This window comes from Aulostomus chinensis, chromosome 18 (genome assembly GCF_037954235.1).
Source record: "Aulostomus chinensis isolate RoL2024-O1b breed Wild chromosome 18, RoL_Achi_v1.0, whole genome shotgun sequence".
NCBI classification, from domain to species: Eukaryota; Metazoa; Chordata; class Actinopteri; order Syngnathiformes; family Aulostomidae; genus Aulostomus; species Aulostomus chinensis.
In genome coordinates, this window is record NC_141337.1 from 8,605,270 (window position 1) to 8,620,737 (window position 15,468).

The window sequence follows — 15,468 nt, forward strand, 5'->3', positions numbered from 1 at the left end:
AATTTGTGCAGAAAATGAGCAAACAAATGAAAGGGTTCTTCTTGCATCACCCTGTCGAGCATGTTAGAAACAGGCTGTTGTTGTTGTACCTTCTCCCAATATCAATATCTGCTATCACCCTGAACCAATTTCCACTCCCTGAAAACACTTTCCCTAATCAAGCAGAAACATTATACAGTACCAAGGTGCTGTCTTCTCTTCATACACCACCTGGCTCCTCCCTCTATCTCAACTTAATCCACTTTCCATCTGTTGAATGTGATTCATCCTGAATACAGTTCGAGCAGCTGGCCTTTCTGTGGATGGAGCGTCAGAAGTCCGGGGGGAACTACAGTCGTTACAGGGCACAGACGGAGAAACACGTTGTGCTGTGTGTCAGCTGTCTCAAGATCGACCTCCTCATGGACTTCCTCAACGAGTTCTTCGCTCATCCCCGTCTGCAGGTCTCTCCAGTATTATGTAGAACAAGTGTCATTCGGGGGGCCTCAGGTTTGTGTGCCTTGGTGGCCAGTAATCCTCTCCAGGAGCCTGAGCAGATGAGGTTAATGCGGAGGATTAATTCAGCCGTAGGACGGATCAAACTGCTGTCTTATTCATGCGGGAGCAGATGTGTGTGTTTGCCTGAGGGTGCATCCATGTGTGCACACCTCATTGTTCATTAATCCTGTATTCAGAGATCATTCGATCGGCCCTCGCCATTTCCCGACTTCAGAAGAACCAAAGATGACAACTTATAGAAAAAACTTCATCACTACAGTACAAGTTTATTTCCATTTGTAACTTCCTGACTAAAGTAGCACAGCTTTGTGGAAGTTGCAGACAAGAACAACATGTTTAATTACTTTTAATTAGCTTACATCTCAATGGCTTTTTGCCCCACGGAGTAATGCACGAGAACAGGCTGAGTTTCATGTCACAAATTTTTGTTAGAGGGTGTCATTTACTCCACCATGTCACATTAAATGGGATTAATTCCATGTAAATTAACACATTTAGACATTAAAATACCGAGCAAATCTTAAAATGAGGGTTTCTGAAACAATTTGATAGAAGTGGTAATGTCCAATAAAACCTTTATTTTTCAGTGTCTGTAGCAGATCGAATCATAAAAAAGCCTTAAGATTTGGCTTCCTTGTAAAATAACTTGCCTTTGCCCGACTGCTCCTTCAATATTCCTCACAGATCAAAAAACACCTAAAATGACGTGTATGTCATCTCAGATCTTCAAAATAGAGCCCATATGTTACATCAGGTTTAGACGGGTTAGTAGTGTGAGGAATTCTGTTTACATGGAAACTGTTTGCCGGATCCCTGCAAGCATGATGAAACTACACAGTCTGGTTTTTCTGTAAATGATGATTAGGATCATTATCTTTGACAAAAGTATCTTAAAATTTAGGCACATATTAGTTGTCTTGGCTGACCTCATTTGCACCTCATGGAGTTTGTTCAGTTGTCATGGCAGCGGGGGTTTGTCAAGTTTATCTTGCGATTCTTGAGTATGAAGCTTGTATTCCATCTTTAAAGGCAAAGAGAGATCTGTTATATAATAAAAATGACAGTTTCAGCTCAAATCCAGCCTGCATATCAAGTGGCCCCACCACCAAGTTTAGGAACCATGTCAGTGGGATGTATTTGGTATTTAAAAGCCTTTGTGTGTGTGTGTGTGTGTGTGTGTGTGTGTGTGTGTGTGTGTGTGTGTGTGTGTGTGTGTGTGTGTGTGTAGGACTATTACGTGGTGATCTTGTGCCCAGCAGAGATGGATGTCCAGGTGAGGAGAGTCCTTCATGTCCCGTTGTGGGCCCAGAGAGTCATTTACCTGCAGGGTTCTGCCCTCAAAGACCAAGACCTGATGAGGGCCAAGTGAGTAACAACAATCACCTGCAGTGTCATCAGAGAAAAGTGAAACACTCGTATTTACACATTGTTGTTTGGGCTGGGACATGATACACCCGATTTACTGTAGCCGATCAGATTAGCCTTCCAATCAGAAAACAATCATTGTGAAAGCTGTTTACCTGTCGTTGCACGCCGTCTCGTGGAACAATGTGTAAGATCAAGCCTTGTATAAATGGGCGTCATGATTTTGTTACTTCTGTATTACATTTTATCCGTTTATTACAATTAAACCAAAGAAAAACCCAAGTTGGAGGCAGCAGAAGCGGTTCCTGGAGACGGCTGTGCGCCTCTCTTCCTGCCACTGCTGCTCACAGTGAATCACTTTTCACGTCAGTTTTTCTCATTTTAACCGCCTCCAGATAATGTTAGAGACCCAGACACATGATGGGACTTCCACCGTCACAGTGCAGCAATATGATTACTTCTGCCATAGTTGTTGAAATGTGTGTTTTCAGTACACGGGGCCTGTAAAGATCTACTCAAACAAACTCAGTCAATACCGATCGACTAACGTCTATATGCTAATCTATATTGATCTCTGCCAAGCCCAGAACAGACCTGAGAGCACCTTGAATTGAAAGGTCCCCCATGTAGAAAACTGAGTTCTTATTCAATACTTAAGGCGCCATCAGGTTTCTGATAATGCAGCTGCTGCACCTTAGGCTGGCTTTGTCACAGAGAAAGAAAAGCAGTGAGAGTGTATTTGTTCAATCTCCCCGTCTCCTCCTCGCCACCCACTATCTCATCCATAAATGACGTGGGCTTGAAAGATGCATTGGTTTGTTTGTTGTTCTATTGTCCTGCTTTTTTTTCCCCCCTCTTTTGTCATCTCTCTCAATTTAATGACAACTCCCTCTTTCCTGTGTCTTCTCTTGTCATTGCTCCTCTAACTCTCTCACCCCCGTGGTCACATGTCGCTCTTCGCCCTTCAGGATGGACGACGCTGAGGCCTGCTTTATCCTCAGTAACCGGTTTGAAGTGGATCGCATTGCTGCAGTACGTTTCTCTTCACTGCTTCATTGTATCACCAAGGTTCCATCCATCCATCCATCCAATTTCTATATCGCTTATCCATTAAGAGTCAGCTTGTAGAGTCTTGCCTTCAAGTCAAGACTCTGGTCAAACATGTGAAGACTGGAGGAGATCTGAGCTGAAGGGGTCCATGTACAACAGAAATCAAAACTGCTGCTGTCACCACAGTAATGTCATTTACCAAAAAAAAAAAAATTGTCTTCCCCATAACTCATCAAAAACATCTTCATGTTTCGGTCCATTTGAAGAAAAAGACATTTCCTGTTGCCACCAGTTGCCACTCTGACTAATAAACTCTAAAATTGAATAAACTCTATCTTGGCCCGCCATCATGCTTGATGAACATCAGCCTCATGTTTTTCCTTGGAATCCTGCTGAAATGCTACAGAAAACTTGACGTCTGTGATGGATATCATAACTTACTGGTAATGAAATATTGCAGATCAGTAGAGTAGCTGCTTAGTTTAAATCACTTTTATTAAAACCAGTCTTTTCTTACACTAAACATGACCCTTCTTGTTGATTATCACTGTATCTGAACTGATCTTTTTCTCCCCTTCATTGCCTCAGGACTCGAAAGAAAGATGTGAGCCTGTGTTATTGTGAAGGGTCGTCGGAGGCCATTCAATTGCTCTGTGCAATCACTCATGAGGATTATTAGAGTGAAGCTTCAATCTGATGGGGCTAATGATCGATTTCTACTTCCAGTTTGCTCTGTGTCACAACTTTCCTCTCTTCAATTTCACTCCCAATCTTTTTAGGATCATCAAACCATCCTACGAGCCTGGGCGGTGAAAGACTTTGCTCCAAACTGTCCCTTATACGTCCAGATTCTCAAACCAGAGAACAAGTTCCATGTCAAATTTGCAGGTGGGTACGAAATATCAAAACTGAATTTAATGGCAGTGACATGAGGTGGGTGCATGGATTGAGATTTGTTTACACTGGCGTGCAGGAAGTAATGGGATAACAGCACTCCAGAGATGTCTTTCTGGCTCAATTTGAAGCTGATTTTGCATCAGTTTGTGACGGAACGGTGCAGCCGGCGGTCATAATGCATTGCAATTTAAAAGATGGCTGCTTGGGTAAGCATTTCTTTAGCTGCTTGGTTTTCATTGTGATGACATGGGTGACTGAGCTGTCCTGCCTGCACTTCATTTCCAGTGTGTCAGCTCTGGTCCAGATTTGTAAGCCTGAAAAATGTCTCTTCTATCAGCATGCCTGTGCAGCAGCTCTGAAGCGGCACTGGACAGATTGTCTCGGCTTGGCTATAAGCCTTCTGAGGGTTTCTTTTGAGGTTTTTTTTCTCTTTTCTTACATTTGCCTTTCCCTTCTTCTGCCCAACAGAAGATACCAGTCAATCATTAAGAGAGCGAGGGAGATGGAGAGAGGAAGAGGCGATCTTTCTCTCACCTTTTCCTCTCTCTCTCTGTCTTTCTCTCTCACACACTCTCTCGCCATCCTACAGCCCTGGAGAATGTCAAACTCAATTCTACAGTAGCTCACCCGCCCTTCTCCCAGCTGTCTCTATGAATGATTAACAAATTACTTTGCTATCGTAGCTGAAGAAAATCCCCATCTTTTGACGAGTTCTTCTGTTTCCCCTAACAAGTGCTTTCTCAGACAATCCTCCTTTGCCCCTGCAGAGCTGTTTAAACACCTCGCCGCCCAAGTTAGAAGGAGCCCTTCATTATTAGAGTGACAGGAATTGTTGGGAAGGGAGATGAATTAATACTCATCTCTGATTTCTGGGTGAACATGTGCTTTAATACTCTGTTATTATGGTAGAGTATTAATTTTGAGTTGGAGTGACACTGATTTCAGTCGTGAAGTGTCTCTGACCTTGTCGCTGCTCTGAATGAGGAGTTGAAAAATTGAAACTTCGTTTTTTTTTAATCTCCCTCTGAAATCCCAAAGTCGCCAGCAAATTAGCAATGCAGTCAGTCACAAGAGCATAACTGCAAGTAGAAGATGCCATGTTTTGACACCACTTGACATTACTGGTGTGGGAGGCATTAATGAGCAAGAGGTTTGAGATTTGATTTGATCTGCAAGAATAGTTCAATGGCAGATCAGCATTCGGTGGAAAAGGTCTGTTGCTTTGATGCAGCAGCGAGAGTCTGGACTGGGTATATGTGCTCTGAGTGACAGTAGCCAGATGTCCTCCTGAGCTCGGTTCATTGTGATTGTGTAGCATTGATGGTAGCACATTCATTCCAGTAACACTACTGATTAAATAAGGTCAGCCGGAGGATTTCTGGACAGAGTGTAATTGCTCTCGTGAGGAGAGTGCAAATAGCCACATATGCAAGCGCGGGATTGCATCATTCATACGTGAAATTCATGAAAAAAATGGGTTGGGAAAAAAAAACAGATTGTCTAAGCAGCAACGACAGTGATCTATACACCATGTGATTGTGGAGGGCAGCGGTGAGGCCGAGCGCCAGATAAGATGGGAAGTGAATGGATAACAGGAAGAGAGGCGCTAGAAAGACTTTGGCTATTGAGGGAAAAGATTCAGTAGTGCAACATGTTGTGAAGTAAGATTGATTGTACAATTCAGTTTTTATTCCCATGAGGTTTTTGTGTGTGTGTGTGTGTGTGTGTGTGTGTGTGTGTGTGTTTCACCAAAATATGGCAAGTAGTAGCACCGGTTGCGTGGACAGAACTTAACAGACTGAAAGTCATTTCTTTAGACCTCTCTCCATTTTTCACTGGCCGTAAACAGGATGACCTCTTCCTCCTCCTCCACACTGTTTGTCACACTCGTGCGTAACGTTGTTTATATCTCCATCTTCTAACAAACACATTCGTCTCATAGTTTAGTTTATTCGCTCCAAACCTTTTTGAAGGAGATGCACTAATCTACTTGAAATAAAATAGAAACAAGACTATCAAGGCTGTCGTGTCTGTGCTTTGGAAGTTATAAGTGTGTGAGTGTGTGTATGTGTATGTGTGTGTATGTGTGTTGGGGTATGTGCTCTTGGAAGTCTGTGTATGTGTATCAATAACAAATGATGTTCTGCCATAAAACTGCCATCTTTTTTTCAATATTTTTGTCTGCAGGCTTCAGTTGCTCTGAAAGCTTCCACTTTGAAATAAATGTGTGTGTGTGTGTGTGTGTGTTTTGTACATGAGAACTGTATTCCAATGCCCAGTAGCTGCGAGGCTCGATTAACTTATTAAAGGCTGCGTTTACCTCTCAGCTGGCCTCCTGTTTCATACTCCACACCAAGCTCTGATGTTTGTTCCCCGTTATTTCCTAATACAGAACCAACAACAGGCTTTAAGGGCCTATCATCTCATTGTTGGTAAACACAGCAGCTCTAATATGCTGCGCGCTCATCACTGGAGATAATACAATCAGAAATTACACAGCAAGGGAAATGAATGCTCCCTTGGCCTGGTCACTGATTGGCTTACTACAAACATTAATCGCACTATTGGTTTTTCCTTTGGAAGGAAAGGTTATGTGGCAGCAAGTAAATGAGGTAAACGCTCTTCTGTGTTTGTTCAGTTTGGTTTGGCGGGGCTGAGTTCACTGATGTGAGTGAAAGGTGCCTCAATAAAATGGACACTGATTCACTAGCCTGCTGCTTCTGTGGGGGAGTCCTTTCATACCCGAAAACTGATCCTCAGTCCAGCGGCGAACGGTTGATTGATCCCATCAGAGCAGAGAGGAAAGCAGGGCGAGACGTCGGTGCAAACCTGATTTTAAGATCTTTTCCAGCATGAATGTGTAGCATGCACTTGTATTTTTTTTATTATTTTCCATTTATGCATAATGTATGAGACATACCTTCGTGATGTGTCTCCTTGGAATATAATGAAACATGATCCTTGGCAGCAGCTATATTTGAATCACAGAAAACTGAAGTACTGACAGTTTAATTACTGTCATGTGATAAGTGAAAATGCCATGTTTGTCTAAGATGTGAAAAAGTGATGCTTCCTATTGTATATCATGTTACATCTAACATATACAGTATAAATCAGTACATCACAACATGTGATGTGATGGGAAATTGATTGAGATGTACTATATCCTTGTGAATATATATACATATATATATACATATATATATGTATATGTCTTTTGATAAGATCATTTTCATCAGAGCAAACTACTGTAGTAGTCTTTAGTATGTAGTATTTATAGCGTATTTACATTCTCTATTCAGCTTCTCAGCTCTTGTAGTGGAAGATTCAGGGTTACCAGGTTGAATCCTTGCAATTTAATATCTGCTGACTTCCATTAATATTCACTAAAAGCTAATAGAGGATGCCGGCCTTGAGAGTATCATCAGAAAGAGTAGGATTTCTGATATGACTATTTATCTGTAAGAATGAACTGTTTTTTTCAGCCATGATTGTGTTACGGTCTGTGCTGGGTGGAGTAGACCCAATTGCAGACGGGGAACAAGAAGAGTTCACAAAAAGGTGTTTATTGGCAAGACTTGTAAAGACGTGGGGGCGGGGGACTTGAGACGGAGGAACTGGAGGTTTTAAGCTTGAGACTGGAGGTCCGTGACTGGAGACTTAAGACCGGAGGCTCATGACTCGTGACAATGACTTCAACCGAGAACCGGACGACGACATCAGTACCACTTTTGACAATGACCCGACGCAGACAAAGGGAAGGGTTAAATACATGAGGGAAAACGAGGCACAGGTGGTCCAATCACCCAGGTGAGACACATGAGGCAATCACAGGGAGGAGCACAGGAAGACAGGACACTGACTTCACAACAAAACAGGAAACACGAGACAGGCAAAGTTAAGACCGTCTGGTTTGGTCCAAACATCTCAATATGACTGGATGGATGTCTGTACATCAGAGGTTTTGAAAGGGGGCTTCAGAAAGTTTTATGGGAGGCTCAGTAGATGGAGGTGAAAGAATATGAACATATAACAGCCCAAACAAGTGTGATACGGTGAAGAGACAGAGCAGCTCAGAGGGAATTTGACTGCTTTACTACTTAGAAACGAATAAATGACTAAAGCCAGAGGGGTTTTCATGTGTTTGGCGTACTCGTAAGTGTACTTAACAGTGACTGTGGGCTATCCATCCATCCATCCATCCATTGTCTTCCACTTATTCCTGATAAGGGTCGCGGGGGGGGGGGCTGGAGTCTATCCAAGCGGCAACGGCCGAGAAGCGGGGTTCACCCTGGACAGGTTGCCAGTCCATCACAGGACCAACATAGAGAGACGAACAACCATTCACACTCACAGTCACACCTACGGTCAATTTAGAGTATCAATCAGCCTCGTCCCCTCTTGATGTCTTTGGACTGTGGGAGGAAGCTGGAGAACCAGAGAGAACCCACACAGGAACAGGGAGAACATGCAGACTCCACACAGAAAGATCCCGTGCCTGAGCCGGGACTCGAACCCAGAACCTTCTTGCTGTGAGGAACTGTGGGCTATCTTGGCTAAATATTTGACACTATCTTTGGAGTGGGTACTGATGAGGACATCACAATACAATACTATCAAGTTTCTTGAGTCATGATACAATCGTGTCACAATATCTCAATATATTGAGATAATGGAGAGCGACAGGTTGGTGTTGTGCCAGGTGACTTCACAGATGAGTTGTGTTCCCTGAATACCTAAAAGCAGCAAGACAGGGTTTTTTTTGCCAATTGCATTTTCTTTATCCAACTCTTTTTTGTTCCCTCTTTTCCTTTGGAAGCCAAAGTGCCTCCCAACATCCACTTTGAAGTTTTTTTTTGGAGGTTCAAGTTCCTGTGCCATGTTTCGTCTGTCGGGCTGCTTCCTTGACTGCCTTGCTCATTGCTACAGGAAACGCAGCGTAGCGTAGGAGCCCTGCAACACCTACCTGAGTGGAGGCTCAGAAGTCGGACTGTTTTAACAATACCTGACATCTAAAACATGATTTTTTTTATCAATATTAAGAGCCAGAATAACATTACTGTATTTGGGGAAAAAAATTTTGCTCAGTGTTGTGATGCTGATATTTTTTGCCGCGCCAAGTGTATAGGCTGAAATAATGTAATAATGATGGTTTACAATCATCTAAATACCAAACTAATAGTACTCCAAGTTTTTCTAAAGAGAGGCCCAACATCTCAGACTTTGAAAACCCCCGCTGTCCCTGATCCCCAGAGGATGAAGCCTCCCCAGTAGTCCCATGACAGTTCCCCAGGGGCCACTCTGAGATTAACGTTTGTGTTTTAGAATGAAATATTACCTTTTAATCTGATGGATTTAACTCATTTCATCAATGCAGGTTACACCTGAAACTTTGTGAAAGTCTCCCTCAAGGACTGCAGCCTCGAAGAGACTTTTCATTTCACAGCGGTGTCTTTTCTTCTTTGTATCGGAGTGAGTGGTTGTGTTCTGCTCAGGTGTGTGTGACCAAAGAGGCTGGGTCCCTTTTGTTTCCTTTGTGTGCAGATCATGTGGTGTGTGAAGAAGAGTTTAAGTACGCCATGCTGGCTTTAAACTGCGTGTGCCCGGGTACCTCAACACTCATCACTCTATTGATCCACTCCTCCAGAGGACAGTGAGTTCACTTGCTTTTTTCCACTCTCTTCTCAATTGTTCTCGGTGCACTTTGACAGTCTTGGCTTTTAAATTCTTAGCGAATTTTTTCTCGGAGGGAGGCAAATGTATATTCTGAGCTGAGTGGAAGTTGCAGCCCATCTCCTCACTGGCACTCATCTTTGTTGTTTCAGAACTGCACCCCAAGAGGCCTTCAAGCAACGTGGCGGAGCCTTTCAGGCCCTCAACAGGTTGGATGAATCAGTTCTATATTTACATTCAAGAATTCTGTTGAAAATTTGAGCTCGGCGCGTCTGGAGATACGGGAATAGGAATAAAAAAAAAATGCTTGTGTTCTGGAAATAGTGGGTAGAAATGAATGTAAACTAGAAAAATTGTTTTTACACAGATATTCAAATAAAGGAAAAATAAAGGAAATGTTGCCATAAATATTTGTGTTTTTAACTCACCAGGATACTGAGAAACTTTTGCTAATTTTGCAAAAAGGAAGAGAGAGAATATCACTCCTATTTTGAGCTTCGCTGCATTGCCCTCTCGTACCTTTTAGAATTTTGCTTGTATAAAGCTCTTTATGTTCTATGGTGGCGTCTTTATGATCTCAAGAATGCTTAGATCATGTAGAGCAGGTCCACAAAAGACTGCAAAAGTCCTTAAAAATAAAAAAAAATTGAGGAGTTTTCATCCACTATGCACTTAAATTCTGCCAGAAAATATAAGAAACATACTCTCAATGGACATTTTTGTGCTGAAGTAATGCAGCTTGTAATAAATATGGTTGTTACTTTACTGTTTTTATTTATGCTTTTCATTCTTAATGTTGTGCATGTAGTTTATTACTATTTTATCCATGTTTGCGTGTACACGCACGAATGTACTGTATGTTTATCATAGTTCACTGGGTGTTGGTTGAAATGTTCAAGCACTTTGAGCTGCATGTTGTGCATGAACAATGTTATATGAAGACATTATTATTATCATCATTGTCACATCTTGTAATTGCAGCGTTAGAAGTGCGCTGGGAGAGCGCGGACCTCCACCAGAGCCTTGACAACGAATAACTGTTAACAGATGCCTCAGAATGTGGTCAGGCGGAGGTCGTAAAAGGGTGTTCGTTTACATACAAACACTCAAGAAAAAAACAAAAAATCAGAGTCATGTGTCAGATAAAATAAAATCACCCGATGAAAATCCAAAACATCTGCGACTAAAACTTTCTAAGAATTTGGGAGTGGAATTGAACAGCTACTACAATTAACAATATTGCAAACTTTATAAGCTTGGAGACCGCAGCAACTTTATTCAAAGATCAATATTTCGAACCCAACTGTTGATTTTTTTTGGGATTGTTTACAAATGTTAGGAGGGAATCTTATTCATAGGTAATTAAAATGATATTCATTTTGAATGCACACAAAAAAATGGTGCTATTCAGTTCATTATAAGGGAGGACGTTTCATAAGTATACATCATAAATCTTGCCTTAATCCAGTGATACATGACCAGGATTTCTCCTCCTCCCCACCTGCCTTGCACTTAGTTTCAGTAAACCGCAAATTTGCTATAACACTTCTTTATATAAGGCAGTGTTTGTCGCGGGCCACCCACATTCACACTGCCCCCACAGCCTTGCTTCCTGTTATCACCTCTATAGCCTCCACATCTACAGCCACATACCCCAGAGAATGCAGTTGTCCACTTAACTGGGTGAATGAGTAACATCTGAGGCCTATTGTTCAGACAGGCGTGCTGTCCTTGCCTGCATCTGTGTACTGATTGGAGTATTGATCAGTCACTCTGACACAAATGTAAGATATTAATTCTCTAACCTTGAGTGGAAAATGCTCTGACGTAGCCCCGGTGATGAGCGCTGGGTGGTTTAAAAGGTCAAATGTTGGCCAAAAAAAAAAAAAAAAAATTAATCTGCCTTTTCTTTCTCAGGGAGGGTGGTGCCTGTTCCCCCGACCAATGGCATCGGACCTACCGGCGCTGTTCAGCCAATGAGGTGCATCACATCCGCCTGGAGGAAAGTAAATTTTTCGGGGAATACCAGGGCAAGAGTTTCACTTTTGCCTCCTTTCATGCTCACAAAAAGTAAGTTGGAAAAAAAAGAGGCGATAGCACACACCGATTTGCACGAGCTGACCTTGTCTCTGCTGCAACAGGTATGGCGTGTGTTTAATCGGCGTGCGCAGACTGGACACCACGAACATCCTGCTGAACCCTGGTCCCTGTCATATCATGGGAGCCTCTGACACATGCTTTTACATCAACATCTCCAAAGAGGAGAACTCAGCATTTGTCAGAGGCCACAGGGAGCCATCGTGGGGCAGCGCAGGGGGAAATGCCAGAGGAGTTCACCAGACCATTTACCATGGACTCACCCGCCTTCCAGTACACAGTATAATTGCCAGCATGGGTCAGTGAGATGGGCGCGCCAGAAATACTAACATTTACACACTGACCTTCTGTTCCCAGTTCTAGTATTGGTCAGACATGCAAAGCAGTCATTTAGCTGTCTGTGACAGAAGCTGTCAGGATCATGCAGCTCTCATGTTTGATTTATTATAAAGATTCAAAGGAATTAACATGTCCCAGATTAAAAGTCACTCTTGATAAGAGCAACTGCCAAATGAGGAGAAATGCCAAACACTGTGGTTTTACAAACACACCACCTAGTGGTGACAAATGAAACAGCTCAGATTCTCACTCCTCTCAATAAAGAGTGTGTTCTCACAGTTCTGTGCAAACACATCCTATGTTGTGTTTGAACATCTAGCTTGAGCTCTGTCCCAGTAATCCCTGTGTGTTTCTGTCTCAGGCACAGTGGCGATTGACCTGCAGGACTCGAGCGACAGCAGTCCAGAGGGTCAGGACCCGGGGGTCACGGGACTAGGTAGCGGAAGAGGAAGCAGAAGCAGCTCCAGAACCGAGATGGGAGGTGCTAATACTTTATCCCTACCTGCCATGGGAGACTCCGCTGAGGAGAGGCGGCACAGCATCGCCCCCGTACTGGAGTTGGTAGACGGAGTCAGTAACCCTACTTTTGACCTGCTGGGAGACCAATCAGAGGACGAGGGAGGAGAGGAGAGCAAGGAGGAGAGTGACAAAGACGAGAGCGCCCACTGGTGGGGTCGACATTGCGAGTGAGTCTTTAAGACGCCGTTTGAAAGTGTGGTTGCGTGTTTAACCTCGAGAGGTAACTGTGAGTGTGTCCCCAGGTGGGTGAAGGGGTACCCGCTGAACTCTCCGTACATTGGCAGCTCTCCTGCTCTTTGCCACCTTCTGCAAGAAAAGATGCCTTTTTGTTGTCTACGCATGGACAAGGTATGATTTCGCTGCTGTTTTTTTAACATAAGTTAAAGAAAAATTCAGTTTCCTCATTCTGACATCGAGGACATGAAAGAACACAAATAGACTGTGGCTACCTTGCCAGTCAACTGTCAGATTCAAACTAAAGAGCTTATGACACCACTGACTCCGGCTCGGATGGTTATGAGGAGCCAGCAGAGACTGATGTGTGTCTAACATGAAGTGTCTTTGTTATCTCATGTACTTCCTCAATGGACAGTTCCCCACGTGTCCCTCTGATCTCGGCTCTCTCTTCCAGTTTATTTTTGCCACATGAAAGAACATCTCCAGCAGAGCGATGTCAGTCAGAGGGGTGAAAGCCACGCTGACACAATGTTGTGGAATGCAGTGTACTGGTGTAGTGCACTGATATAATAAGATGCGTCACTTTTTACAGCACAGGTTTTTTTCCAGTTTGCTAGTGTCCTGAGGTCCAAGGTATCACAGAGACTTCCTGTCACTTCGGTTCAGCTAACATAAATGTGAACGACCACATTTCAACACTCATCCGTAACAAAATCAGCTAAATACTCCACCATGGTTTTGGAAGATCTACAAATCCTCAAAGTCGTGCTCCACTAAATGCTCTTCTGATTCGTGTCAGCTTAATGTCCAAACACACCACTCATCAACACTGCCAAAGAAAGTGAAACTTTAACAAAACGTCTTTTCAAGTATGTTGTCCCGCAACGAAAAGCAACAAGCTGAGCTTTACAGTGATTGAAAAACTTGGACACGCGTTCCAAATTTGAAGAAAATTCCTAGAAGACGGTCCTGAGCTAAAGCGTGACGAGGATGGAACAACCCCACAACATAAAACCTCTGACCCACCTGAATGTCCCTTTAACATGGCCGCTCTTATCCTCCTCTGCCAGGCTTGTCACCACATTCCTTTTGAGGATGCCCGCTCTTACGGCTTCAAAAACAAACTGATCATCGTGTCTGCGGAAAGTGCAGGAAACGGTCTGTACAACTTCATCGTGCCTCTGCGGGCCTACTACCGACCCAGGAAGGAGCTGAACCCCATCGTGCTGCTGCTGGAGAGCAAGTGAGCTGAACATCTTGGGTTATTTGGTGTGTGATGGGAGGTGCTTGCTCTGCTTCTAAACACAGCTTCAGACTAAAAGGGTTATCCAGGATCTTTGCTGCGAGCATGTCAGCTGCGCGACAAATCTAGTCTGCGCAGAGTGCTAAAACAGGTATCTTGTTAAATAGCCAGTGGAGGAGAAAAACTGAGCTATTTAAGGTCACAGTAAACATGATTTGTGAAACGCTGAATGCTTCCAGGACAATGCGCTCCACAATCCTCTGTCGGGTTTTGTGGCTGGTACACAAACGCTGTCAGCCAAATGAGAGTTGGATCCAATAAAAAAGCCATAAAATGCTGAGTCAATCCAGGGTAGTGCTGTTATTTCCAGCTTTCTCTGCAGGCAGTTAGGCCGTGTTGTATTTCTCAGGCTTGGTGGAGGGTGGGGGTTGGTGGTGGTGGTCCATCTCTGTGGGGACGCTGGCTCTTCCTCATGCCATGTGTAAATTTCTACAGGAGGAAATCTCAAGTCTGTTTGTGTTTTGATTGCTTCAGACCTGAAGCAGACTTCCTGGAGGCGATCTGCTGGTTCCCGATGGTCTTCTACACAGTGGGCTCCATCGACAAGTAAGAGAGAAAAGCTCCAGGCAGTTTTTATTACTCATCTTTTGATTTTGTACTGTTTCCTCCATCTCTTATAATGACTTATCCCTTTGATTTACTCTCTGTGCTCCTCATCACTGATTCTTTATCTGTCTGTCTGAGAAGTTTGGACAGCTTGCTGCGATGTGGTGTGACCTTCGCTGACACCATGGTGGTGGTGGACAAGGAGAGCTCCATGATTGCGGAGGAGGACTACATGGCTGACGCAAAGACCATTGTCAACGTCCAGACGCTCTTCAGGTCTGTGTCAGGTCTTGCTCTGCAATCTCACACACTTACTGAAGGTTTTTTTGTGTGTGTGTGTGTGTGTGTGTGTGTGTGTGTGTGTGTGTGTGTTTTAAACCTTCTATCCTGTGTCTCCGCTCCCAGACTGTTTCCAGCTCTCAGCATCATCACCGAGCTCACACACCCGGCTAACATGCGCTTCATGCAGTTCAAAGTCAAAGACCACTACTCCCAGGCCCTGTCCAAACTAGAAAAGGTAAAAGCCTCACTCTTCCAACTCTTTCTCTGCTCTCTTCGTAAACAAGTGCCATCTGTAACTAAAGCAGCAAGTCCTGACTAATTCATTTATTTTAACCCTCTTTTGCCTGAATCTCACATTTAGAAATGCAAATTACATCTTGGTGATGAGCATCTGAGCTCAAATCTAAGAGGCAGCTGCAGGAGAGGAGAATGAGGCTGCCACTCGTGCTACAGCTCAGTAACAGTAACAGCTCTTTTAATTTGGCTGAAGTTGACGGGATTTAGCTTAGCTGCTGATGTGATGTGGAGGAGATGCTACCACTGTAACCCAAAAGTACACTTTCAAGTTACATTTCTGTAACAATGCTGTTACGTAACAAGTTCCTTTAAAACTTAATATCACAAGTAGCTCCGTCTATCTCGAGTCCTGAGCAGCCACAGAGACTAGGACAGCTTTATTTTCAACATGTAATTAAATTATTGATTATTAATATAAGTAGAGC

General features: G+C 43.5%; 1 protein-coding gene and 1 long non-coding RNA gene across 2 annotated transcripts in view; one reads left to right on the forward strand and one right to left on the reverse strand.

Annotated features, from left to right (window-relative positions):
* Positions 1 to 15,468, forward strand: part of kcnt2b (potassium sodium-activated channel subfamily T member 2b) — a 41,950-nt gene that overhangs the window by 19,722 nt on the left and 6,760 nt on the right. Inside the window, exons 10-23 of the mRNA XM_086185955.1 lie at positions 279 to 443; positions 1,727 to 1,863; positions 2,832 to 2,895; positions 3,693 to 3,801; positions 9,355 to 9,463; positions 9,636 to 9,692; positions 11,401 to 11,553; positions 11,625 to 11,878; positions 12,281 to 12,605; positions 12,681 to 12,786; positions 13,686 to 13,858; positions 14,393 to 14,464; positions 14,606 to 14,740; positions 14,870 to 14,981. Of these exons, the coding sequence (XP_086042081.1) occupies positions 279 to 443; positions 1,727 to 1,863; positions 2,832 to 2,895; positions 3,693 to 3,801; positions 9,355 to 9,463; positions 9,636 to 9,692; positions 11,401 to 11,553; positions 11,625 to 11,878; positions 12,281 to 12,605; positions 12,681 to 12,786; positions 13,686 to 13,858; positions 14,393 to 14,464; positions 14,606 to 14,740; positions 14,870 to 14,981 (1,971 nt within the window). The remainder of the gene's footprint in view (positions 1 to 278; positions 444 to 1,726; positions 1,864 to 2,831; positions 2,896 to 3,692; positions 3,802 to 9,354; positions 9,464 to 9,635; positions 9,693 to 11,400; positions 11,554 to 11,624; positions 11,879 to 12,280; positions 12,606 to 12,680; positions 12,787 to 13,685; positions 13,859 to 14,392; positions 14,465 to 14,605; positions 14,741 to 14,869; positions 14,982 to 15,468) is intronic.
* On the reverse strand, positions 256 to 1,768 carry LOC147244987 (uncharacterized). Its single transcript, XR_015110206.1, has 3 exons — positions 1,736 to 1,768; positions 1,425 to 1,519; positions 256 to 528 (listed from the first exon to the last, which is right to left on the reverse strand). It is a non-coding gene; the product is annotated as an uncharacterized LOC147244987 (long non-coding RNA).